This window comes from Pan troglodytes, chromosome 2 (genome assembly GCF_028858775.2).
Source record: "Pan troglodytes isolate AG18354 chromosome 2, NHGRI_mPanTro3-v2.0_pri, whole genome shotgun sequence".
Lineage (NCBI taxonomy): Eukaryota > Metazoa > Chordata > Mammalia > Primates > Hominidae > Pan > Pan troglodytes.
Genome location: NC_086015.1, coordinates 141,821,745 through 141,849,148, shown reverse-complemented (window position 1 = coordinate 141,849,148; position 27,404 = coordinate 141,821,745). Strand labels below are relative to the sequence as shown.

At 40.4% G+C, this 27,404-nt stretch overlaps 2 protein-coding genes across 8 annotated transcripts in view; one reads left to right on the top strand and one right to left on the bottom strand.

Moving 5' to 3' along the window:
- Window positions 1-2,395: 2,395 nt before the first annotated feature.
- FAIM (Fas apoptotic inhibitory molecule) lies at window positions 2,396-26,926 on the bottom strand. Of its 5 annotated transcripts, none has more exons than XM_001157144.7 (6): window positions 26,723-26,889; window positions 16,022-16,081; window positions 14,254-14,386; window positions 13,375-13,603; window positions 6,650-6,699; window positions 2,396-2,850 (listed from the first exon to the last, which is right to left on the bottom strand). In XM_001157144.7, exons 2-6 carry the CDS (start codon window positions 16,063-16,065, stop codon window positions 2,701-2,703), a joined length of 606 nt encoding a protein of 201 aa, XP_001157144.1. In that variant the 5' UTR covers window positions 16,066-16,081; window positions 26,723-26,889; the 3' UTR covers window positions 2,396-2,700. The 5 variants fall into 5 exon arrangements, with proteins under 5 accessions (XP_001157144.1, XP_009444826.1, XP_001157252.1 ...); XM_009446551.4 differs by lacking the exon at window positions 26,723-26,889 and adding an exon at window positions 26,505-26,547; XM_001157252.8 differs by lacking the exon at window positions 16,022-16,081 and having other exon boundaries at window positions 26,723-26,926.
- CEP70 (centrosomal protein 70) overlaps window positions 26,657-27,404 on the top strand; it is a 134,731-nt gene continuing 133,983 nt past the window's right edge. For 2 of the 3 annotated variants that reach the window (XM_054681094.2, XM_063806259.1), the window contains exon 1: window positions 26,657-26,753. The gene's annotated coding sequence lies outside the window, so the exon portion shown is untranslated. Of the gene's footprint in view, window positions 26,754-26,919 lie in introns of those variants that run through there. The other variant, XM_063806258.1, reaches the window with a different exon arrangement.

Here is a 27,404-nt window from a genome sequence, read left to right as displayed (position 1 = left end):
TGCTGTTGGTACAGGGGCACACTTAAAATACCAAGACCCAAGAGAAACTCTTGAACATAAACTCAAGGGACATACACAAAGATGTTCATTAGAGCCACTGATGTGTTGATGATCATCTGAAAACTAGGGGTATGTGCAGCTAAATTTGTATGGTTGAATGCAAAAGTTAAAGGAACTGGAGATACACATACCAACCTAGATCAAAAAACATTGTTGAGTGAGGGAAAACCATGATGTAGGAAGGATACACAGAATGTGATAACATTTAAATTTTAAAATAATACTGTACTTTTTTGATATATATAAAAAAAAATATCAAAAGTAAAATAATACAAACTTGCACATGGGAATGATAAACATCAAATACACATTAGTGATTAGTTGCACAAGGGAGGGGAAGGGAACAGGGAGGGTATATGGGTATTCAGTTGCATTGGTAATGCTTTAGTTATTAAACTGGGTAATAGGTACACCTAGTTTAATAATACAGCTGTGTTATATTTTCTATTTTTTTGTACATCTGAAATATCTAATTAAATAACTAAGACAAGTAATAGCCTCAAGTTTTAAGGTGAGGAAACTGAGGCTCAAGAACTTAACTTGCTGTGCCAAACTTCAGATCTAGGCTATACTCTTTCCACATTATTGTGCTACTTTGAATTAACAAAACGAAACAAATGTGGATTTACCATGTCAAAGGCAAGACTATATTCCTGGGGTTGGTCTCCATAAAGACGGAATCAAACCGTACTCGCAAGTGTTTGCTTAGGTACACGACAACCCCTGCAAATCACGGATTTTGACCTCTAGTAACTACAGTTCAAAGCCCAATGCCTAAAAATAATTGCTTTGCTTTTGGACATGACACAAAATATTTTTCTAGCAGATAAAATATGGCCATTAAAAGAAGACTTTTACTCAAGAAAAATGAAAACAAACCACAACTCCCAAATCCATGAAAGCAAACCCAAATGTGAGTTTAACAAGCCTCAGAGTCCCTGTTAGATTGTTTCCTGGTCTTCCAATGGCATTGAAGCAAAACTAGGGGGTGGAATGGGAAGACCAGGGAGGTTTTTTGGTAAAAATCTTTTATAAACTTAAATTTTTGTTTTATTTTGTAGAGACAGGGTCTCACTATGTTGCTCAGGCTGGTCTTGAACTCTTGGGCTAAAGCAATCCTACTGTCTCAGCCTTCCAAAATGTTGGGATTAGAGGCATGAGCCACCAGCCCAGCCTTGTAAACGTTTTTGTAAAGGTAGTACGCTAAGCTGCCAGTGGTAAAGAAAGACTTCAAAATAAAAGGTGTTAGAAGAAAGAAGGAGTCAAGGCTTTTCAATACACCCACGCTGCCGCCCTGCAACCCTGCATGTTGCCTGCTGGGTCCTGGCCTCTCCAAAATGTCTTCCCTCACTGCTCTCCTGCCCCTCAATTTCTCTTTCCTGCTGTTAGAACCTGGTTCTGCCTCTGTTCTGCCCCTGTTCTGCCCAAAATCTCTTCAAAATATGTTAATGACAGGGAGATCGTAGTAAAGGGCCTAAGTCTTAGTATCAGAAAAACCTGGATTTAAAATCCTATGCCACTACTGAGCAACTCACTCAGCCTGAGACAGTCTATCTATCTATCTATCTAGACCAGTGCTGTCCAACAGAACTTGGTGTGGTGACGGAAATGTTCTATATACTGTCTGGTATGATAGCCACTAGCCACATGTGACTGTTGAGCACTTGAAGTGTAGCTAGCGTGACTAAGAAACTGAATTTTTGATTGTACTTAATTTTAATTAACTTAAATAGCCATGTGACTAATGGCAACCATATTGGACAGAGCAAGTCAAAAAAATGGAGAATGCCCCTTCACACAGAAGATCAGCAGTGATAACAGATGTGAAATGCCCCAATGTGGTCTACTATTAAACTATATCCTGCCTTGAAAAACTTTCAGAGTATTGAAGTGACCAACCCTCAGGCACTTAATGTACTGACTTGGCTGGTCTTTGTGAGTATGCCTGCACAGGCCGATTCAGTCACAGAAGCACTAACAAACACTGGTGCCACATCCAGGCACAGATACGCAACTCAGACTTTTTAAATACTGCCTGAGGAAGCACTTGATACAATCTGGTGTAAAGGAGTTTGCTTCTTTTCCTTTTGGTTTATGTCTTCACCATGTTAATTAAACAAAACAACTACATTTTCAGAAACCCACATTTTAAATTAAATTCTTGTGACACTATCTGAAGTTTCCTTAATGTTTCCAAATAAAAAAAAGTTTCTCATTTTCTTCAGTTAAACTAATTGTATCATTATGTACCAACTGCTTTAAACTAGAGAGAAAACCTATCTGCACAGGTTAAAAACACATAAAGACTTACCCATACATATAAACACAAATCAAGCAGATTTTTAAAAAAGTATTTATTATAGTAAAGGTTACTGTTGTAAAACATTAGTGACTTTGGTCCATATCTTATTTGCCATTTGTCTTTAAAACATTTTACATTATTTGCATCATAAATTGTAATTTTTATGACTGACTATACATAATTGGTTTTTTTCCTGACCCTTGGAATGTTAGTTTCATGTAACTTTTTAAAAAATTAAAACATTGCAGACTAAATGTACTGATAAGTACATACTGAACACATTTAATTACCACAGTAATTAAAAAGTCCTGATCTTTACTTCTTAAGATGAAAATTCATTAACTTGCAATCTCTGGGATTTCTCTATTATCCACAATGAGAGTATGAATAATCCCTTCTTTCCGCTTCCCACTACTGACAGCCTTTATGTAACAGTCATGGTTCCCGATACTGAAGTGAGTTTCAGTCCCATCATCTACAAACTCACCCTGGAGCAACAAAAGAAGAAGGAATTAGTGGTGCAGAAACTTTTATCTCTGTCTAGAGCATTCACACCATCTAAAAGTACTAGTAGTGCAATAAAATAATGTATTAGTTAAACAATAAGCTTTGAAAAACAAAGTCTAAAGCTTGTACTTAGATGCTTTTACATTTCTGTTATGAATTGAAAGTTTCCTTTTCATAACCCCTACAATCCTTAAGAATCTTAAATTCTTGGGGGAGGAATATAAACCTCATGACTATGTGTCTATGTTTTCAAAAATAAAAATGATAAATATGACATTTATTAGTTATTTATAATATACCTCAAGTGATCTACCCACCTTAGCCTCCCACAGTGCTGGGATTACAGGTGTGAGCCACTGCATCCAGCCAGGGATGGAGTGTTCTTAGCCACTCTGAAAATCTGATTCCTCTGGGTATAAGGTGGCTTACAATAAAATATACATATAACAAAACCAAACACCACTAAATCTATACCTGTTCTGTTCAATATAGTAGCCACTGGCCACATGTGGCTATTGGGCACTTGAAACTGACTAGTCTGAAAATAGATATGCTGTTTAAATATAAAATAGACACTGGATTTAGAAGACCTAGTATGAAACAAAAAAATGTATAAAATAACTTTTTATACTGATTACATGTTAAATACTATTTTTGGTATATTGATTTAAATCAAATATAATATTTAACTTCACCTAAAATTTTTTCAAATATGGATACTAGATAAATTAAAATTACACATGAAGGTCCTATCTGTGCCTCATATTATGCTTTGATTGAGTAGCAGTGATCTAGAGTAAAAAGATTAGCGCCAGGTAGCGCAGAGAAGGAAGGAAGAAAGAAGAGGCTTAGAGGATAAAAAAAAGATTTATGCCAGAAAGCAAAGAAACCGAAAATCAGACTTAAACCCCCTGGCTATTAGCTTCCTGGCAGCCAAAGTAGATAGAACAAGGCCCCCCAGTTAACAATACCAAGCCAAAGAAGGCACAGGATGCCTCAGGGAGAGAAGCCTTTTCCTAGCTCTGGGAAGGATGTGGCCCGTGGCTCCTTATGGGAGGTGTGCTGAATACCACAAGCATGTCCTTGGGTGCAGTGTGTTCTTGTCCCCATTTTTAATATTGAGCCTTGAAAAAAGACTTCGGAAGAAAGGGCAAGAGTTAGGTAATATAATCTATATACGTAGCTTCTTGGCAATTGGACAAATATATAATTTTGGCACGATGCTTTGAGATAAAAAGGAGAAAATAAGCTGTAACTCACAGGCAACAAGATGAGTTTGTTGTGGGTACGTACAGTACTGGGGAAGGCTGCCTAGATATGGGGCTGCCCAAACTGCCCTGCAAACTAGGTTGTAGTTACAATGAGAAGGCAACTGTGTTATAAAGAGCTATTTTCCAAACACATGTAGTTTCCTGTTAATTACTACAAAACAAAGACATGTGGATGAATATTATTTTCACCTTTTTACAACCACAACAACATTCCTTGTGTATGTGTGTGACAGGGTCTTGCTCTTGCCACCCAGGCTGGAGTACAGGGGTACAACTGTAGTTCATTGCAGCCTTGAACTCCTGGGCTCAAGCAGTCCTCCTGCCTCAGCCTCCTGAGCAGCGGGGACCAGGTACACACCACCATACACAGCTAACTTAAAAAAAAAAAATTTATAGAGATAGGGTCTCATCATGTTGCCCAGGGTGGTCATGAGCTCCTGGCCTCAAATGATCCTCCCATCTTGGCCTCCCAAAGTTACAACTGCATTTTTTTTTTTTTTTTTTTTTTTTTGAGACAGGGTCTCACATTCTGTTACCGAGGCTGGAGTGCCGTGGTGCAACCTTGGCTCACTGCAGCCTCAATCTCCCTGGGCTCAGGTAATTCTTCCACCTCAGCCTCCTGAGTAGCTGGGACTATAGGCATGTGCCACCATGCTCTATTAATTTTTGTATTTTTAGTAGAGAGGGGTTTCGCCATGTCACCCAAACTAGTCTCTAACTCCTAGGTTCAAGCAATCTGCCCGCCTCAGCCTCCCAAAGTGCTGGGATTACATGCATGAGTCACCTTGCCCAGTACAACCATATTCTTAATACCATAAAACAGCATTCTCTTTACATGTGCACTGGAGAATTTCTTGAGTATAGGAGGAAATGCGATTCAAAAGTGCTGATTCCCTATCTAGAGAATTCCAGGGTAGGAAAAAAAGAACAGGAAGAACCACCAGGTATGGCATTGGGCACACAGTAGGTATCTGATCCATGTTAGTGGTAACTGGAGTTTTTCCAAAGGGGGCCATAAAATACTGAAGCACTCTCCAAGCCTCTCTGCATAAAAGAAGTCTCTATCAGTAGATTTAACCCAGAGAGCAGCTCAAGCACTCAATTTAGAGTGAGCCCAAATTAAATTCTTCAGGACTCAGAAACAGAAAAGCATTCATCTTTGTAACTTTTAAATTTCAATTGATTGATTAATTTTTTTAGAGATGGGTCTCACTATGTTTCTCAGGCTGGCCTAAAACTCCTAGGCTCAAGGGTCCCTCTCACGTCAGCCTCCCAAGTAGGAAGCCACTACAGACCTGTGCTACCACGTGTGGCTTCATCTTTGTAATTTTTGATTTCTGGCTTTGTCACCTCCTCAGAAACAGCTATCAGACCAAGTAGGTTCTAGGTGGTCTTCTGAATGAATTAATCCCAGACCTCCTTTCCTCCAACTACCAAAATCACCTTTTCTCACTGTCTTAAACCTATACTATACAAATGAGATAAAAGCAACTACAACATGCAAAATGTGACCAGAGAAGAGAGCTTCCGATTATCTCTAGCCCTGATGTTCACATCTGGAGCCAGCATGAAAGGTGGGTCCCAGGGATAGCACTCCCTGCTTGGCCCACAGACCCCATAAGACATGGGGATTACCACCCAGTGATTTTGGCTCCTAGTCCCACACTTTCTGTTTCCCACTCTCTCCCCTGTGCACACTACTACTGTTTCACTCCTGCTTGAAATTCACTCGTACATTCATCCCATCCACAGCCATAGTAATCGAAGCACCTGATAGCAAAAGTCAAACACACTGGAGTCTATCTAGATGGGGATTTCAGTGTGCCTGGCCACAGTGACTGGGGTAGCCTCTTTCTCCTCGCATTGGCACTGCTGGTCTAAAATTCCACTTGTCCTCTGGGGTTCGTGAGAGTGCCCTTTCCTGTTCGTCTACCTTCGTGTCATCTGATACTGTATCACTCATTTTACAAAAATCTCGCTTTCAGAAAAGAACCATCTGCTTTGAGTGTATGGTGTAAAGCATTCCTAAAGTGTGATCTGTGGACCAGTAGCATTAGCAGCACCTAGGGAAATGTTAGAATTAGCATTTTAACAAGATCCCTGGCAATTTCTGTGCATGCAAGTTTGAGAAGCAGTGATAACGCACCACTTCAAATGGATCAACACAAGAGGACACCAACCTTTGGGGATATAATTTTTTAACTAGGGGCTCTTTTAAGTATTTTACTTGCTAGGTATTTTACTTGCTATGCTGGAGCCTGGTCCAGGACAGGAAAGGGAGAGTATGAAGCTAGTGCCAGCTAAGAACATAAGTTGTTTCCAAACTCATGGTACCAGGCACCATCTGGCAAAGGTTTTCAGAATCTGAAGTCAGGAGTACTTAATCCCTTTTTTGTTTTTATCAAGAGGGCCTTGATTCATTATAAAATCTCTATAATTAGGAAATGCAGCAACAATTCAATGGTAACTTAGACACATGGCACTAAGAGTCATCAAATAGTCAACTTACCGCTGTCTCCAATTTTTTACCATTGCACCATACGTCCATAGTATCTTTTTCTGTAAAGATAACATAAAAACTTTAAGTTATAATTCTGTGATTTAAAGATAAAGTTAACTTTTCCTATTTATTACTTTAGGAAAGGATTGATATACCAGATCTCTAAAACTCCATTAATATTCCAAAACCCAACACTTTTTCATGGCTTTCATGGCTTGGAGACTCTCCTAAAATTTGAAGGAGCTGTGTTTGTTCTTTGTTCATAAAACTATAATGAAACAAAACAACCTTTTAAGAGAAAGTTATGGTCTTAATACAAATTGATGAAGCCTTATGAAACAAAATGAATCCAAAAGGACAATCTTTAAAGAAGGATGCATACAGGCCGGGCGCGGTGGCTCACGCCTGTAACCCCAGCACTTTGGGAGACTGAGGCAGGCGGATCACAAGGTCAGGAGATCGAGACCATCCTGGCTAATACGGTGAAACCCCATCTCTACTAAAAATACAATAATTAGCCGGGCATGGTGGTGGGTGCCTGTAGTCCCAGCTACTTGGGAGGCTGAGGCAGGAGAATGGCGTGAACCTGGGAGGTGGAGCTTGCAGTGAGCCGAGACCGCACCACTTTACTCCAGCCTGGGCAACAGAGAAAGACTCCATCTCAAAAATAAATAAATAAATAAATAAATAAAAAAGAAGGATGCATACAGATGAATGTGAGGAGGGACCCTTCCATACAAAATGCCCTTCAATATTGACCAGATGACTCCCCTGCCTCCCACACTCACCCAACTGGGTGATGGCACAAAGAGACCACTGAAAGCAGCTGCCACGGGGTTTATATAGGATAGACAGCATGTCCGCTTTAGAAATCTAGTCCAGCTTCTTACTAGGTAGTACAATAATGTCTATTCCTTTTCATAATGGTTTCAGTTTAGAGAAAAATTATTGGATTACAAGTAAAAAATAGGTATAGCTGGTGGACTGCACACTAAGGAACAATATGGAACAAAATGCTGCCCCGACACACTTAAATGGATCAGTTAACTTGCCATAGCTCATCTCAGGGTGGAGGAGTCCCCAGAGCCCCTTGCAAATGTTAGTGTCCTCAGGAGTAGCAGGAGAGAAGACTACACTAATCAAGAAGCCAGAAGTTGAGCTTTGGGTATTATAGTGAAGAAGAGAAGGAAGTATGGCCTGTACGTGCACAAGGAGTCCGGGGGTCAGGTTTGAGGCACCAGTCCAGGGTCTGACTGCCTGGCCATCTGCTCCAGGAGCACAGTCTAAAGGGGGTTCTTTCTCTCCCCATACCTTGAGATGGGAGCCTCACTTAGAGATGGGAGAAAAGCCTTTGAGGTGTGCTAGATGGAAAAAGAGAAAGCCAGAGGGGTCCAGGAGATATGGGCAGGGGTCACCTCAGTGGCAGCCTTCGTAGAAAGCTGCTATAGTCACAGGTGCAGGTAAACTCAACTTGTCCCAAGACATGATCAGTGCACACAGTGCTATGATAAACCACGATGATGGTAGAAACTGGTATTTTACTTGCTATGCTTACTGAACATGTACGTGTACTCAGAGTTTCTACAATAGCGTATTAGCATGCCTCTGAAGAACACTACTAATCCAGAAGCCCTAAAAGAAAATGTATTAAATTTGACTACATAAAAGTACAAAAAAAGGCCAGGCACGGTGGCTCATGCCTGTAATCCCAGCACTTTGGGAAGCTGAGGCAGGCAAATCACAAGGTCAGGAGTTCGAGACCAGTCTGGCCAACATGGTGAAACCCCGTCTCTACTAAAAATACAAAAAATTAGCTGGACGTAGTTGCGGGCGCCTGTAATCCCAGCTACTCAGGAGGCTGAGGCAGGAGAATTGCTTGAACCCGGGAGGCAGAGGTTGCAGTGAGCCAAAATTGCACCACTGCACTCCAGCCTGGGCGACAGAGTGAGATCCTGTCTTGGGGAAAAAAAAAAAGTAAAAAAGCCACAGCACAATTGAAGAAAAATGCACACACATTAGCAAAGTCATGTAATAAATGACAAACTCGGAAAAAAATATGTCAAACTCACAGCATGAACAAAGGACTAAACTTACTAATGTGAAGACTATGAGAAATCAAGGAGAAAAAGACCAACAACCAAAAGAAAATGGGGCAAAGGGCATGAACAGGCATCATGACAAAGGAAATACAAAAGAAACTTAAAACTAAGATGCTCAACCTCACTTATGAAAAAGACAAAAACAACCCTGAAATACCATTGCTTCACCTAGCAGAATGCCAAAAAATCCAAAAGTTTGGCTACATGTTCTGCTGGAGAACCTGGGGAAAATAGCTAACGGGGGTACCAAATGGTAAAAGTACCATGGAAGGCAAATGGGCAAAATCTATTAAGATGAAAAATACAATTAGTCTTTGACCCAGAAGAATAGAAGTCCTACTTTCCTACTTCCAGAAATGTGTACTAATATAATATGTGTCCTGTTCCAAGAGGCATGCAAACAAAGCTATTCATGCAGCATTGCTTCTAACAGCAAAAGATTAGAAACAGCTCAAGTGTTCATCAGTTGGGAATGAGCTAAATACACCATTTACTATTGAAATTTACTCTGCAGCTATAAAAAATATGAAAAAGTTCTTTAGGTTCTGATATAAAAGGATCTTCGGAATATAATAAGTGAATAAAGCAAGATGCTTTTATGTGGTAAGAGAGAATATGTGTACTCTCTTGAATCTGAATAAAGAAACACTAGAGTGACACTAAAAATGGTTATCTTGATGGGGGAACATGGCAGATGGGAACAGGGATGGAAGCAAGACTTTTTAATGTGTCTTTTAATAGCATTTTGATTTCTGAATCTTGAGTATGTAACCTATTCAAAATGGTATGTTAATAAAAGGACATATCTAGCTGATAAAATTTCAAATCTATTATGACTCAGTGGTGGATTTAGTGACTCATGGGAGGTGCTGCTGCATGTTCATCTTGGAGCATCTCCTCTTTGCCTGCGGATTCCCTCAGCCACATGAACAATAGCTAGGGACTTCCCAGGTGAGTCCTGAGCAGGTTATGTTCTGTAAATGCTATCAGAGAAGAGAAACTTTTCAGAACAGAAAGAGAATTTCCTTCCAGCGTGAAGTTTCATATGTACTTTCCTCCTGCCAGCTTTATTTTCCTCCCATGGTATTCAGTGGTGTGGAGACTACAAGAGCTGAGAATGCTAACCAACCCTGTTTTCATTGCCCTTATATGCCTCACATTTTTTAGGTGGTGAAAAAAAATGCACATGATCTTTGAGGTCAGGTCTCAGCATCACTCTTTACTAGCAGTACCCTTTGGCAAGTCACCACCACTCTGAGCTTCCATTTCCTCAGGGGCAAATGAAGATGATACCACCTTTCCCATAGGCTGTTATAAGGGTTAGAAATAATTATATAAAGTGCCTAGTATAGTATCTGGCACATAATATGACCTCAGTAAATCATAATGTTTTGTTATTCAAAGCTTTTTTGTGGCCTTGCTCTAATTTCTCAATATAAAATTTAGCAAGTCATATAATATTGTTATTTGAAACTTGCCACATAACATATAAGAGTGAATTTTACCAGGAGACTCTAGATAAGCCCATTCTTTGCCCATGAGTAGTAATAATCACCACAAATAATATTTTTAAATTATTATCAATTTTTTTTTTTTGAGACAGAGTCTTGCTTGGTCACCCAGGCTGGAGTGCAGTGGCGCAATCTCAGCTCACTGCAACCTCCGCCTCCCAGGCTCAAGCAATTCTCCTGCCTCAGCCTCCCGAGTAGCTGGGATTACAGGTGCCCACCACCACGCCCAGCTAATTTTTGTATTTTTAGTAGAGATGGGGTTTCACCATGTTGGTCAGGCTGGTCTCGAACTCCTGACCTCAAGTGATCCACCTGCCTTGGCCTCCCACAGTGCTGGGATTACAGGTGTGAGCTACCATGCCCAGCCAAATTATTAAAATTTTGAGGCAGGGTCTCACTCTGTCATCCATGCTGGAATGCAGTGGTGCAATTTAGCTCACTGCAACCTTGAACCCCTAGGCTCAAGTGATCCTCTCGCCTCAGCCTCCCAAGTAGTTGGGACTACAGGCATGTGCCACTACACTTAGCTAATTTTTAAATATTTTGAAGAGATGAGGTCTCCCTATGTTGCCCAGGCTGGTCTTGAACTCCTGGGCTCAAGCGATCCTCCCACTTCGGCCTCCCAAAGTGCTGGGATTACAGGTGTGAGCCACTGCACCTGGCTGACAAATAATATTTTTAAAGAATTCACAATGTGAGAAACACTGTTAAGTACTTTACATGTACTAAATCAATTAAACTTCACTCATATCACAACTCTGTGAGGGAGTTACATTATCCCCATTTTACAGATGAGGAAACCAAGGTTCAGAGGTTAAGTAATTCGCCCATCACACAGCTCTGATCCTGGAGCCTGCATTCTTCATAACTAATCTGTAAAATGTAGGCTGTAGTCAGCATAGTCCAAAGTTTGATGGATCTTGGAAGCAGAAGTGCAAGCAATATCAATAACATATGCAATTTTGCCTTTACCTCAGTAAACAACTCTGGTCCCTTATCCCTTCCAAACAGCAAAAGGGACAAGTTGGGGCTGAACTCTGTCTCATTTCCAGGCTCATGAGGGATTGCAAATGGATAAAGAAGAGTAAAGGCAGACAAGGAGTAAAAGCAGAAAAATATATTTTTTAAAGACCCGAGATAATTCACAAGTAGATAAGCAGGCCCCTGGACATTTAAAAGAGAACTAACTGTATGCTAGGCATAGCTCAGGTAGTCTCTTCCATTTCACCTAGGAAAAGTTAATATCAATTGTATTACAAGTTGGCAAAGCAGGTGATTAAGTACCTAAAATTAATTTAAAGGCCTGGTTTCATCATCTGTTAAAGTCCCATATGTTTAAGTGTGTTGACACTAATCATAATCCTTTTAAAAACTAAAATTTCCATTATTAATGAGATCCAGTGGTTCTAAAACTTTATTGCAGGTTGAGTAACTATATTCCTAAACATATCACTATGAAATTTGGAAATATAAGGGATAAGATGAGCTCCCAAAACCTTCTGGAAAAAAAAAATGAGATTCAGATTGGCACAAAACTTTTCATTTAAAACAATGGAGAATAGATGCTACTGGAACAAGGGTTTCAAAAATTCTGAGAGAAAGTGAGTTTGAAATTAAAACTCTGTACTGAACAAAACTATCAACTTAGCATGAGGATCTAAGTAATGTTTATTTCTTAGACACCCTTTATCAGGAGATTACCTAAGGATATATTCCAGTAAACAAAGATGAAAGCAGGAGTTGTGGGGTTCAATAACTGGAAGAACAAAAGGGTTCCATGAAAGAAAGCCTAGGGTGGCCACAAAGCAGCAGACTTGGATACTTAGAACAGGAGGGCAACAGACTTCCAAGAATATTGTTGTTAAGAATGAAAAGAAAGGTGGGCACAGCTGCTCACACCTGTAATCCCAGCACTTTTGGAGGCTGAGGCAGGAGCATCACTTGAGCCCAGGAGCTCGAGATTAGCCTGGCCAACATGGCAAGACCCTGTCTCTACAAAAAATTTTTTTAAAGTTAGCCTGGCATGGTGACATGGACCTGTGGTCCCAGCTACTCGGGAGGCTGAGGCTGGAGGATCACTTGAGCCCAGGAGGACAAGGCTGCAGTGAGCCATGTTCATGCACACCACTGCATTCCAGCCTGGGCGACAAAGTGAGACTCTGTCTCAAAAACATAAAAGAATGAAAAGAATTCCAAGCAATAGAGAACACGAGTAAAACTGCTAACAGACATAGGAATATGGGCAAAGAAAAGATATATATCTGCTTCCCATAAGAAAAGAGAAACCCAAACAGAAAAGCCTAGAAAAACAAACAAAACTCTTCAAAAAGTCCTAGACTTTGACAATTTTGATCTGATGCAGTCCTAAGCCTATTGTTATCTAGGAAAATATTGCTTTCTTACTGATAAATCCTAAATTTCCAACTGCCTTTAAGATATATTTATAAAGACAAATACCAAATAATACCAAAATCTACATCAATATTACTTTTTTTTTTTTTTTTTTTTGAGATGGAGTCTTGCTTTTTTTGAGACTGGAATGCAGTGGTGCGATCTCGGCTCATTGCAATCTCCGCCTCCTGGATTCAAGTGATTCCCCTGCCTCAGCCTCCTGAGTAGCTGGGATTACAGGCATGTGCCACTATGTCCTGCTAATTTTTGTATTTTTAGTAGAGACGGGGTTTCACCATGTTGGCCAGGCTGGTCTCAAACTCCTGACCTCAGGTGATCCACCCGCCTCAGCCTACCAAAGTGCTGGGATTACAAGCATGAGTCACTGCGCCTGGCAATATTACATTTTTTTTAAACCTAAATTTATAATCCTCAAATCCATCACTATAAAACCTGGCTTAAGATATCTTATATATAAAATGGTGGATTAAATGAATGCTTCATTTACTCAGGACACATTAGAAATACACCTGCTGGACAATATACACACCTGCTAGACAATCCCAAGCAGATGGGAAACAAAAATTTTTTTTAATGTTTCTAAACAAATGAAATACACCTGCACTTACACTCCTTCTTCTTTTCAAACCTCCATAGAAGGTCTGAATAGTTACAGGAATTAAACAGACATTATAAAAAAAAAAAAAGTTCTGCGGAAACAGCACTAACTTACCCAAAACAATTCTAAAGTTCTCACCATCCATGTGTAATACCCAAGTATTGGTGGTTTTTGATCTGTCCTCCATATACTTCTTGAGACTTTTCCCATTAATTTCCAGAGTATATTCATAAGCAAAACCACTGATAGCATCTATATTTATGGTCGCTTTTGTCTTTGCAGCTCCAACATAGAATGTTTCTTTGCCCACTAATTTGAACATCCACTCTTTTCTTATCTCTTCCTACATAATAAAATAGAAAAATATGAAACAAATGGAAGAAAAATTGATATCTAATTTTAGAAATAACGTAAAGTGAACAAAGGCAATGCCATTTAGATATAATTTCATTGCCGGGAGTGGTGGCTCATGCCTGTAATCCCAGCGCTTTGGGAGGCTGAGGCGGGCAGATCATGAGGTCAGGAGTTTGAGACCAGCCTGGCCAACAGTGAAACCCTGTCTCTACTAAAAATACAAAAAAATCAGCAGGGCGTAATGGCAGGTGCCTGTAATCCCAGCTACTTGAGAGGCTGAGGCAGGAGAATCGCTTAAACACAGAAGGTGGAGGTTGTGGTGAGCTGAGACTGTGCCACTGCACTCCAGCCTGGGTGACACAGCGAGACTCTGTCTCAAAAAAAAGAAAAAAAAAAAGATGTAATTTTATTAATTTATGATGCCAAGGTTTTAGAAAATAAAAGCATTTTAAGTTTAAATATTACATGCTATATTCCATGAATTCTATAACTATGTTTGCTTTACACAGCAAAATGATACAGATCAAAAACATGACTACAAGAAAAAAAAGCCCTGAATTCACATATGAAGATGCTACTTTAACAAAATCAAGTTTCTCTATATATCATATTTTACAAAGTAACATATTTTCTTCCTACCTTTCCATCTACATATACTACTCGTTTGCCTGATGTAGTCCCATGTTCAAATTCGATCTTGTGGACTCCGTCACTTAAAGCAACATCCCAAACAGCTACGAGATCTGTCATTTTTTCTAGGCTGTAAGGAGGGCTAAAGGAATAAAATAAAGCAATTATAGTAGGCCAAAATACTAATTAAATAACCAATTAATCCTTCCAAGATGAAAATATTAGATTAAAACCTCTAAAATGTCAAAATATTAAAGTGACAGTACCTAAGAAATTCTACTCACAGTACATGTAACTATTTTCTCCCTCTTATTCACTCTTCCTTTAAGATACAACTACTATATATGGGTACATAGTCCGATTACTTCTAAAAAAAAGCCACCTTAATATTAATAGGATTAAGAATGCATCAGTTTATCCTGGTCAGTATTCTAGGTTAGGCTACAGTATAGTGCATGGAAAGGTCAGTAAAAAGTCTTTATTCTTCTCCCACCAGCTCCCATGTAAAAACCATGGTATTTAATTTTATTTCTCTTTTTCAGGTCTAATCACTCTAAAACAAGAACTCTCCAAACCTCCCATACTTAAACTCGCACTAGGGATTTGTTTTAACAAAAAGATTCTAATTTATTATACTAAGACAGAAAAAAGTCATGGAAGAAATGCCCTATAATAAAGATAAAAATAATTTTTAAATGTTATAAAAAATATTCTTGGCATTATTACAGGAAATCTTATTTTAAAAAAATAAAGGACTTTGGGCTGGGTGCAGGGGCTCATGCCTGTAATCCTAGCACTTTGGGAGACTGAGGTGGGCAGATTACTTGAGCCCAGGAGTTCCAGACCAGCCTGGACAACATGGTGAAACCCTGTCTCTACAAACATATTAGTCACACGTGATGGCGCATGCCTGGAGTCCCAGCTACTTGGGATGCTGAGGTAAGAGAGCCATCTTAGCCCAGGAGGTTGAGGCTGCAGTGAGCCATGATTGCACCACCACGTTCCAGCCCGGGTGAAAGAGTGAGACTGTCTCAAAAATAAGAAATAAATAAAGGATTTTGGTTTGTCAGAGATTTCTGGCATATACTTCAACATATATTTTTGATGTTAATATATCCTATGTGAATGACATAATACATACATAATATCTAATTAATATTTTGATATTGGTGTATCTTTTTAGCTTTGACAGAAGTATCATTACAGTAATAATAATCATAGCTAACAGCTATTAAGTGATAACTATGTATCAGTCATTGTTCTAAGAGCTTTAAATATATTAACTCATAGAATCACCATGAGATGGCTACTATTAGTATCCTTATTTTACAGATGAGGCTTAGAGAGGCTAAGGGTTTACCTAAGGTCACAATGACATTAAGTGGCAGAGGTAGGATTTAAACCTAGGATTCTGGCTCCAAAGCCTGTTCTCTTAACTACATCTTCCTCTTTGTTCACCCTAATCTCCTCTGTACGCTCTAAACTGAAGATGGTAAATGGATTTTATATCATTTTGAAGTGGTTGCCAAGAACTCTGTGCTGACAGAAATGAGAAGACCTCACATCAAGGCTCTACTGAAATGGATGCCATGTTACTAGTGGCTACCTCCAGCCAGGTATTTACTACTCCTGCTTTAAATCACACAAAAGCAGAACCATGTATTCTGCAATTTTACAAAATGTATTCTTAACAGAGTATCTTGGATAAATCACTCTTTTGAATGATAACAATCTTGAAAATGTCAACGGCTAGTTTACTGCAAGATAAGACATTTACCTTTCATCATCTTCAAAGATAGGACTGTCATCTCCAGATGCCATGGTTGGCAAAAACAGTCTTTAATCCAATTAGCAGCCAGGAAAGAAAAAAGCAGAATTGCAGCAAAGAAAGATTGAAAGCAACAATGATGACATCTACAAAGGGTTTTTCTAATTTTGCAATCCATTTATTAAATTACATGGAGTTTCAGATGAAACAGCTTCTACATAAAATAGAATTGCAATCTTTAATTCTCAGAGAAAGATGTTACATCATGCAAATCAGTCAGTCATATTTTCCCCTGTTATGGATTTATAATTTCTTAAAGGTATACTTTATCAAAACTAAAGAACAAACTCTCCTTTGTTGCAAGTGTTATAGCATATCAGAGCTGCAAGAGACCTAAGAGATCCTCTGGGTCCTATGCTTTTCAAGTTGAAGCGTAAGAAGCCCCAAGGCTATGAGTCAGGGAATACATCAAACTCCAGGATAAACACAATGTATCTTCTGGGAGCATCAATTTGTTAAAGTGGCAACTAATTTAAAATGTAATCTTTATTTTAGAAGGCTACACTATGGTGGAACATAACTTTCAAAATCTGTTTAGATAACTTCAAAGAACTAATGAGTTTGCAAGAAGCAGACAGGGATATGCTCGTCTGCTCTCACAGAGTGAACTTAATTTATCCCCTTACTTAAGCCCATTTAATTTACTAGTGCCAATGATGAATCCACAAAAGTTATGTGCCTTGCTCATGTAACTGGCAGGATCCAACCCAGAACTAGAGCCCAGTACTGTACTATGCAATGAACTAAACAGTAACTGGCTGCAGTGTTAATTAAGCTGTACTAAAATCAGAAGTGCACATAAATTCACATGCATAGGAAACCCTCACATTTGAAGATTTGGGATTAACAGTTTCACTCCTGCCAAAGTATCCTAAATTCAACTATTTTTTGCTTCCAAGATCTATCCTAGTTTAGCCCTTTCCTTAATTAGTGCCTGTTTCCTACAGATGCTCAAGAATGCTCTCTCCTGGTTAAAAATGGGAGACTGCTAACCCTTTCTGTCTGGAAACAGCCAGAAGTCACAAATTATTAAAAAGTTTTTTGTTTGTTTTTGAGACAAAGCCTCACTCTGTCCCCCAAGCTGGAGTGCAGTGGCATGATCTTGGCTCACTGCAACTTCTGCCTCCTGGGTTCAGGCAATTCTCATGTCTCAGCCTCTTGAGTAGCTGGGACTACAACTGCATGCCACCACATCCGGCTAATTTTTTGTATTTTTAGTAGAGATGGGGTTTTGCCATGTTGGTCAGGCTGGTCTCGAACTCCTGGTCTCAAGTGATCCACCTGCCTCGGACTCCCAAAGTGCTGGGATTACAGGCATGAGCCACCACATACCCAGCCAAAAAGATATTAAAGAAGAAATTAGCACTCATAAAAGCAATCCAACAGGCCAGAAAAGCCAAGGATTTTAGAATAAAAACTAGATAAATATTTGTACCTAAAATAAATATGTTTTATAAAATTAGCAACACACAAATTTGTGAACTTTTCTACTCTTAAGGATTATCCCCTATGAAACCAGAGGGTATCCTACAACAATAAAAACAAAAAGAATACATAGCAATATAATAAGCCAGCCAGGCATGGTGGCATGCACCTGTAGTCCCAGCTACTGGGGAGGCTAAGGTGGGAGGATCGCTTGAGCCTAGGAGTTAGAAGCTGCAGTGAGTGGCTGCAGTGATCATGCCACCGCACTCCAGCCTGGATGACAGAGTGAGACCCTGTCTCAAAACAGGTATCTATATATATACTATATATAATATATAGTTACTATATACACTATATATACTATATATAATATAGTATATATAGTATCTATATCTATATTATCTAATTAGATATCTAATTAGATAATATAGGTAGATAATATATAGATATATATTATATATAAATAGTATCTATGTCCAAAATAATAATATATATTATATATTATATATAGTAGATACTATATACATACATATACACACACACACACACGTATATACACAATGTAATTATATGTACTCCAGCCTGGGTGACAGAGTGAGACCCTGTCTCAAAACATATATATATATATTATATATATAGATATGATATATAGATCTATTATAGATAGATAGATAGTGTAAGATAGTATAATTACATGTACTCCAGCCTGGGTGACAGATATAGATAGACAGGTAGATAGGTAGATAGAGAGAGATATATATAGATATACATATCTGTTTTGAGACAGGGTCTCACTCTGTTGCCCAGTCTGGAGTACATATAAATACTATATATATATTTATATATGTATTATATTTATTATATATACATATTATATATAATATATACATATTATACATACATATAATATAAAAAATAAGCCAAACAGCATAATATAAACTTTGATAAGGCATCCTTTGTAAATCAGAATGTATTTAGGGGTGCTATTCAAGTTTTGCTCTTCAATTTTCAGAGACTCTAGAAAGTTCAGTAATGTAGGTATTCAAACCTAAAACAATTGCTCTGTTTTCTATTATAAGGAATTCCAAATACTACTAAATCACACTAAGATACAACATCTTAATTATAATACCTTTTCATGGAGAAGTATAAAAGGCAATACCACCAATTATAAGAAAGATTAGAAATCATGATCACATTAAAACATTTTTTCTTCTCTAAACTATGAACAATAATTCAGGCATTCAACAATTATTTAAGGACTACCTAAAAAATAGCAATTTTTAATTCTCCAATAATTAAAAGTGTACATGACAGGAGAGGATTATAAACAAAGATAAGAGTAAGTACTGAAGCAATTATCTGGCAAATTTGAAGCATTCTAATTCTACTTATATAACTATATATCAAAATTGATGTTTCTTCTTAAACAAAGTAACAAATCAATATAAAATTTGTTACTCTCTTTGCCGGTTTTTCTCTGATTAAATAAAATGTTGTTTTAATACAAAGTAATATTTCAATTTTCTTGTTCATGCTATCCATTATTTTAAGCAAAACAGTAAAAAAATCTTTTTATAAATGGTTAATAATTATAAAATACTGTTATAATTACTCCTTGGAGTGTGCATGGTGGCTCATCCCTGTAATCCCCGCACTTTGAGAGGCTGAGAGAGGAGAATCATTTGAAGCCAGGAACTTGAGACCAGCCTGGTCAACAGAGTAACACCAAAAAAAATTAGCTGGGTGTGGTGGCACGTGCCTATAGTCCCAGCTACACGGGAGGAGGGAGGATCGCTCGATTCCAGGGGTTTGAGACTGCAGTGAGCCATGACCATGCCACTGCACTCTAACCTGGCCAACAGAGCAAGACCCTGTTCCAAAAGCAAAAAACAACAACAACAAAACAAACGAAATTATTCTTTGGAACATTAAAAGTATATTCAGCTTATAAAAGGCTGAAATACTTCAAATTTTGTACCATTTTAAAAGGAAGAGATTAACTTTAAAAACTGCTTTCTATGCAAGGATTAAAGTGACCACTATCTTATAACAACAGCCTTAACCAAAATATGAGAGAGTCATACAATTTTCAGCACTGGAAAACAAAAAACAATAAAATCACCTGGTCTAGCCTCTCTCCTTCATTATGGGGAAATCAGTAACACATATCCCTCCAAGTGCCATCTCCACTGCCAGTCCTGGGTTCTTATTACCTATCCAACTTTCTCACAAAGCTGTAGAGGGTGCCAATAATGCACACAGAGCAAAGAAAACTTTTCAAATGATCTTACCACAAACAATACTTCCCATCAACAAATCCCATCTAATGTTTAAGAAAAATGTCCAAAATCAACTCTGCCTCCTGCTTTTGGGCTTCTCTATCACCTATCCCAGCAGTTTCACTAGTCTTATGACCTCTGTCAGTTTACACATTCCATTCCAATCTCACCACTTTAAAATTTAATTGAAATTGCTCTTCTGGCTCAAAAGCAGGAGAGCGCACATAGAAAACACTCTTAATAGCCACAAATGCAACAGGTTAACAGACTGACATCTGTTTTTTGGCCATTCATATCAGGGAAAATCATTAAAAACCACTAGTCAACTCATCAAATGCACGTAAAAATATGCCCACTAGTGAGTCTTTAGGGAAACATGAAATAAAATAGAGATTTAGGTTAGAGGTCTGAAAGGAAGTAAACATGAATAATTATTCTAAAAGGCACTAAAGCACAGAGATCAATGTTTACTTAAAACAGACTTTAAGATACTTTGGCCCATCAGCTGATTTTTCATTTTGAGAATATCCTCACACAAAAGTCAACTTACTTCTTCCGTAACTGGTGATTCTCTGGATGGTCTATACAAAGTAATATCAGAATGAGCAAATGTAATCCATTAACTCAACAAATAGTTAAATGCCCACCAAATGTTCTGAAAGCACTCCAAAGTCAAATACAGATGGTCCCCGGCTTATAATGGTTTGACTTAATGATTTTCCGACTTTAAGATGGTGCAAAAGAGATACGTGTTTGGTAGGAACCATACTTTGAGTACCCATACAACCATTCACTTTCACTACAGTACAAAAAATTACAGGAGACAGCCAAGACTTCATTGTAACGTAGGCTTTGTGTTAGATGATTTTGCCCAAATGTGGGCTAAGGTAAGTATTCTGAGGACACTTAAGGTAGGCAAGGCTAAGACATGATGTTTGATAGGTTAGGTGTACTAAATCCATTTTCAACTTATAATATTTTCAACTTGCAATGGGTTTATTGGGATATAACCCCATCACAAGTCAAGAAGCATCTGTACATGTTTTTGTTTTTGTTTTGAGACAGGGTCTTATTCTGCTGCCCAGGCTGGAGTGCAGTGGTATACTCAATGTTCACTGCAGCCTCAACCTCCTGGGCCCAAAGGATCCTCCCACCTTAGCCTCCAAAGTAGCTGGGACTACAGGTACACACCACCACACCTGGCTCATTTTTGTATTTATGGTAGATATGAGGTTTCACCATGTTACCTAGGCTGGTCTTGAATTCGTGGGCTCAAGTAATTCACCTGACTTGGCCTCCCAAGGTGCTGAGATTACAGGCATGAGTCACCGCACCTGGTCGTACATGTCTTTTAAATTTTTCTATGGTTTTGTATGATTTGCAGCAGCTATGCTCTGTTTGTTTTCTCAAGGGGAGATGTACCTTCACAACAAAAGTTTTCTTATGATAAATGTCCGGCCTTCAGTTTTTCCATTCAACATTTGAACCTGCTATCAAGAGATACTGTACTAGACGCTGTCAGAAATTTGAAGAAAATCCTTCTTTTTTTTTGTTTTTTGAGACAGGGTCTCACTCTAGTCATCCAGGCTGGAGTGCAGTGGTGTGATCTCGATTCACTGCAGCCTCGACCTCCTGGGCTCAAACAATCCTCCCACCTCAGCCTCCTTAGTAGCTGGGACCATAGACACGTGCCACAACACCCAGCTAATTTTGTAATTTTTTGTGAAGATGAGGTTTCACCATGTTGCCCCAGCTGGTCTCAAACTCCTGAACTCAAGTGATCCTCCCACCTCAGCCACCCAAAGTGCTGGGATTACAGGCATAAGCCACCATGCCCAGCCTGAAGAAAATGTTTCTGTCCTTAAAGAATTTGAGAGTTCAGAAATAAATCCACATATCTGTGGCCAAATGATTTTTGACGAGGGTGCCAACTCTAACTGGTGGGGAAAGAATAGTCTCTTCAACAGATGTTATGGGGAAAACTAGATTTTCATACACAAGAGAATTAAGTTGAACCTCACCTATCTCACACCATATACAAAAGTTATCTCAATGATCTAAATGTAAGAGCTAAAAACCACAAAACTCTTAGAAGAAAACATAGAGGTAAATCCTCATGATCTTGGATTTGGCAATGGATTCTTAGGACACCAAAAGGATAGCAGCAAAAGAAAAAAATAGATAAATTGAACTTCATCAAAAGTTAAAACTGACTGGGTGTGGTGGCTCACATCCGCATTCCCAGCAATTTGGGAGGTCAAGGTGGGAGGATTGCTTGAGCCCAGGAGTTCAAGACCAGCCTGGGCAACATAGGGAGACCCCATCTCTGTAAAAAGATTTAAAAACTAGCCAGGCATGGTGGTGCATGCCTGTAGTCCCAGCTACATGGGAGGCTGAAGTGGGAGGATCACTTAAGCCTGAGAGGTCAAGGCTGCAGGTGAGCTGTGATTGCACCACTGCACTCCACCCTTGGCAACAGAATAGACCCTGTCTCAAAAAAACAAAAACAAACTAAAATTTTTGTGCATCAAAGGACATTATCTAGAAAGTGAAAGGACAAGGATGAGAGAAAATATTTGGAAATCATATATCTGATAGAGGTTTCATATTCTGAATATATAAAGAACTCTACTGCTCAAAAACACAAAAGACAACCCAATTTAAAAATGGGAAAGGGGCCGGGCGCAGTGGCTCACACCTGTAATCCCAGCAATTTGGGAGGCCGAGGCGGGTGGATCACCTGAGGTCAGGAGTCCGAGACCAGTCACCTGGCCAACATGGTGAAACCCCGTTTCTACTAAAAATACAAAAAATTAGCCGAGTGTGGTGGCAGGCACCTGTAATCCCAGCTAGCTACTCGGGAGGCTGAGGCAGGAGAATCGCTTGAACCCAGGAGGCAGAGGCTGCAGTAAACCAAGATCGTGCCATTGCACTCCAGCCTGGGCAACAAGAGCAAAAGTCTGTTTCCAGGAAAAAAAAAAAAAAAGGCAAAGGACTTCCACAGACATTATTCTAAAGAAGACATACAAATGGTCAATAAGCACATGAAAAGATGCTAAACAACATTAATCACGACAGAAATGCAAATCAAAATGACAATGAAATACAACTTCACATCTACTAGGATGGCTATACTAAAAATAAACAGAAAATAATCAGTGTTGGCAAGGATGTGGAAAAACTGGAATCCTTGTACATTGCTAGTGGGACTGTAAAATGGTGAAGTTGTCATACAAAATGATATGACAGTTCCTCAAAACCTAAACAGAGAATTATTATATGACCTAGCAATTCTGCTGCTAGGAATGCACTCAAAAAGTTTTGAAATCAGCCACTCAGACACCTGTATACTATTGTTCATTGTAGCATTTTCCAATAGCCAAAAGATGAAAACAACCCAAGTTGTCCATCAACATAAGAATAAACAAAACGCGGTACATACACTTGATCTCAGCCAAAAGGCTGAGAAGTGATAAAATGCATATATATACAAAGGATATTCCTTTTTATTCAGCCAAAATAAGGAATGATATTCTGACATATGCTATAACATGGATGAACTATGAAAACTTTATGCTAAGTGAAATAGCCAGACAAGGCCGGGCGCGGTGACTCACGCCTGTAATCCCAGCACTTTGGGAGGCCGAGGCGGGCAGATCACAAGGTCAGGAGTTCGAGACCATCCTGGCTAACACGGTGAAACCCCGTCTCTACTAAAAATACAAAAAAATTAGCCAGGTGTGGTGGCGGGCGCCTGTAGTCCCAGCTACTCAAGAGGCTGAGGCAGGAGAATGGCGTGAACCCGGGAGGCGGAGCTTGCAGTGAGCTGAGATCGCACCACTGCACTCCAGCCTGGGTGACAGAGCGAGACTCCGTCTCGGAAAAAAAAAAAGAAAAAGAAATAGCCAGACAAAAAATGACAAATATGATTCCACTTATATAAAATACCCAGAAAAGGGACATTCATAGAGGCAGAAAGCAGATTAGATGTTCCCTGGGAATGGGGGAAGGGAACAATGAGAAGTCTCAGTCTCTTTCATGCTGCTACAAAGGAATACCCGAGGTTGCATAATTTATAAAGAAAAAAGGTTTATTTAGCTCATGATTCTGATGTCTGGAGAAGCTCAAGATTGGGCATCTGCATTTGGTGAGGGCCTCAAGTTGCTTCTACTCATGGCAGAAGGCAAAGGAGAGCTGGCTGTGTAGAGAGCATGTGACCAGAGAGAAAGCAGGACAGACAGCAGGGAGGTACAAGCTCTTTTTATCAAACAGCTCTAGTGAGAACTGATAGAGCAAGAACCCATTCACCTCCAAGGGAGGGCATTAATGTATTCACTGGGGATCAGCCCCCATGACCCAAACACCTCCCATTAGGCCCCACTTCCCAATACTGCCACACTGGGGATCAAATTTCTACATGAGATTTGGTAAGGACAAATATCCAAACCATAGCACAGAGTTATTGCTTAATGGTTACTGTGTTTCTGTTTAAGGTATTGAAAAGTTTGGCAAATAGATAGTGACAATGATCGCACACTATTGTGAATGTACTTAATGCCCCTGAATTGTACACTAAAAAATTGTTAAAATGGCAAATCTATGTTGTATATATTTTACCACTTCAAAAAGTTAATTATATAGGAAAGAATTGTATACTTTAAATGGGTGAATTTTATGGTATGTGAGTTATATTTCAGTAACGTTGTTAAAAAAAAAAACAAAAAAAGAAAAAAAAATGCAGGTGTCCTGGCTGTAGTGTTTCTTGGGATGCAACTGCACCTGTAACCAAAAGATGACAACATCTGTCCTTGTCCCCAATTTCCACTTCACTCAGAAATATCTGTCACATAGATCTCTAAGTTACAAATTCAATTTAATAAGCACATGTCATATTCTAAGTTAATCCAGCATACCAATAGTTATTGGGTACTTATGTACCAGGCTCTGGGCAGGGCACTAACCTCAGAGTGGCAGAGTCTGGAGATACCAAGAGATGATTATAGCACAACAGTGGGAGTGTCCTTAAAAAGGGAAGCAGCATAGGATAGAATGGGCCATAGAGGAAGGGTCCTAGCTCTGCCGTAGAAGGCTTTGGTTTAAAACTTTGGAGAAAGTGGCCAGGCGCGATGGCTCACACCCCGTAATCTCAGCACTTTGGGAGGTCAAGGCGGTCGGATCACTTGAGGTCAATAGTTCAAGACCAGCCTGGACAAAACGGTGAAATCCTGTCTTTGCAAAAATAGAAAAATTTGCCGGGCATGGTAGCGCACGTCTGTAAATCCCAGCTACTCCGGAGGCTGAGGCACAAGAATCGCTTGAACCCGGGAGGTGGAGGTTGCAGTGAGCCGAGATCATGCCACTGCACTCCAGCCTGGGTGACAGAGGGAGATTCTGTCTGAAAAATTAAAAAATGAAACTTGGGAGCAAGAAATTAATCCACTGTTGTTTTTAAACTCTTATGCATGTACTTAATTTTCAAGATTCTATGACCAAACTGGAAAATGATAAATACAAAAAACCCTCTATTTTTGCAAATATTTTATTAAAATGTAAATTTAAAAAGATGAAAAACCATATTCCACTTACTTTCACTGATGGAGATGATACCAAGCATTTGAAACTTTTTACATGTCTTCAAAGAAAGCTTTTTGAGTATCTCATACTTACCCATCAATCTTTTAAAATCCCTTCCCTAGCAACCCAACACCTAAGTTTCAGAGCATGACTTAAACACCAACACGTTGCCACTGTTCACCTAATCCACCTGAATTTTGCCTTAACTTAGGTTTATTCTTACTGGGGACTGAAATGGTTCGTTCAAGATAAACCGAAGTCAGTTTAAAAATTACTAGATGATAGTAGTTACTAAGATGCTCATGGTTCCCTTTTCAGCAAAGGCCCCCAGGTAGGGCCAGCCAATAATGCAAGTCACACTCAAGTGTTGACATCTTCATCTCCGGACCGGCCTCTTATGAAGTGAGGGGGGTCTCCAGTAAAATCACTCGGGAAGCTCCTCGAGCCAAGTATTCCCAAATGCTACTTACTGGAGGTACAAAAAGGAGAATAACTTTTCTGAGGGCCATTTCACAATGTATACCAGAAGCCTTGTGGTATAGACCGTGGATTCTATCTTGTTTTAGAACGAATCTTGTGGGATTCATTCTACAGAAATGATCACGCTCAAAAACCCAGATGCAACGATGCTCAATGAATTACTTTTTGCAATAACTAAAAACTGAAAACCACTTGTACGCTCACCATCAGGGAGAAACTACATTTAGTAAATCACAGTGCAAAGCCATGCCGAGAGAGAGAGAGAGAGAGAGAGAAAGAGAGAGAAGAGAGAGAGAGAACTTTATGATGCAGGTTCTGCAAAAACAAGCCCCGCTCATATTACAAGGAAAAACCATCTGGAAGAATATACACCCTCCTGTTAACCCAGCTTGTCTCTGGGGAGCAGCGGCACGGCTGCTTTGCTTGCTTCCTTGCTTTCTGTTCCACGTTTTCGACAGTGACAAGTATTATCTTTAGAGGTCGCGAACAGGCCGGAGGAGGGTGCGGCAGGTCGCGGGGCAGGGCCTCGCTAGGCAGGGACGCCCCCGCACCGCCCCGGGCTGGCCCCGCGCCCCGCCGCACCTCCACCTTTGCCGGCGGTGAGCGGGAGCCGCGTCCCGCCCCGAGGTCTGGGATCACCGGCGGGCCGGCTGGAAGCGTCCGGAACTCACCCAGCGCCTCACCCGCGCGGGTCTCACCGACCGCGCAAACACCGCCCGCCGCCGCCGCCGCCGCCGCCCAGAGATGGCCGCCGCCGGCGCAGCAGGGCCGAGAGCGTGGGGACGCCGGGGGGCTGCGTGCAGGGGTTTCCAGGGTGCGGAGCGGGCAGGCCCGAGGCGTCCGGGCGGGCGCAGGCGCGACACCGACCCCACCCGGTCTGCTGCCTCACCTGTGCTCTGTGGGCCGCGGGAGGTTCTGGGGTAGGTTGCACTAAACAACCGGTTGGTTCCGACTCGGCTACGTAGGCCGCGTGGCCTTGCTCCCCTGGCCGAGAAACAGGCGCAGCCGGCGCGGAGGTTGAAAGCTCTGCAGGCGCGAGTACCAAACGCGCCGACTGTTTGTCGAGCCTCTCAGGTCCCCTGGGGCGACCAGCGCAGGAGGCCGCCCCTCCCGCCGCCACGGACCCAACCCTGGTCCTCTGCCTTAGCCGAAGGCCGCACCCTCCGCGCATAGGCCTTCCTCAGCCCCAACCCAGGACATCACTATGTCCCGCAGTGCGTCCAGTCTTCCCGCCAGCAAGTGTGGGTAGGAGCCGGCCGCTGGCCCCGCTCTGGGCTAGACGGTGGGGACATCCTGGCGGGCAAAAACAGCCCTGTGCCTGCTCTGCAGCTATGGGGAAGGAATATCTGTTCATGGCAGCAATAGCATTCGCTCCTTAAAACCTCTTTATGGAGTCTCATTCCTTTTTTAAAGACCCAAACTACTTAAGGTGGGCATGAAGCCCCCATGTGTGATCTAGCCCCTGCCTGCTTGGCTTCATTTAGGTCCTTAAAGGATGCAGGTTTCTTCTCGCCCAGGGCCTCTGCAAATGCTCTTCTCTCTGCCTGGACACTCCTCACCTCTTCCCTGTT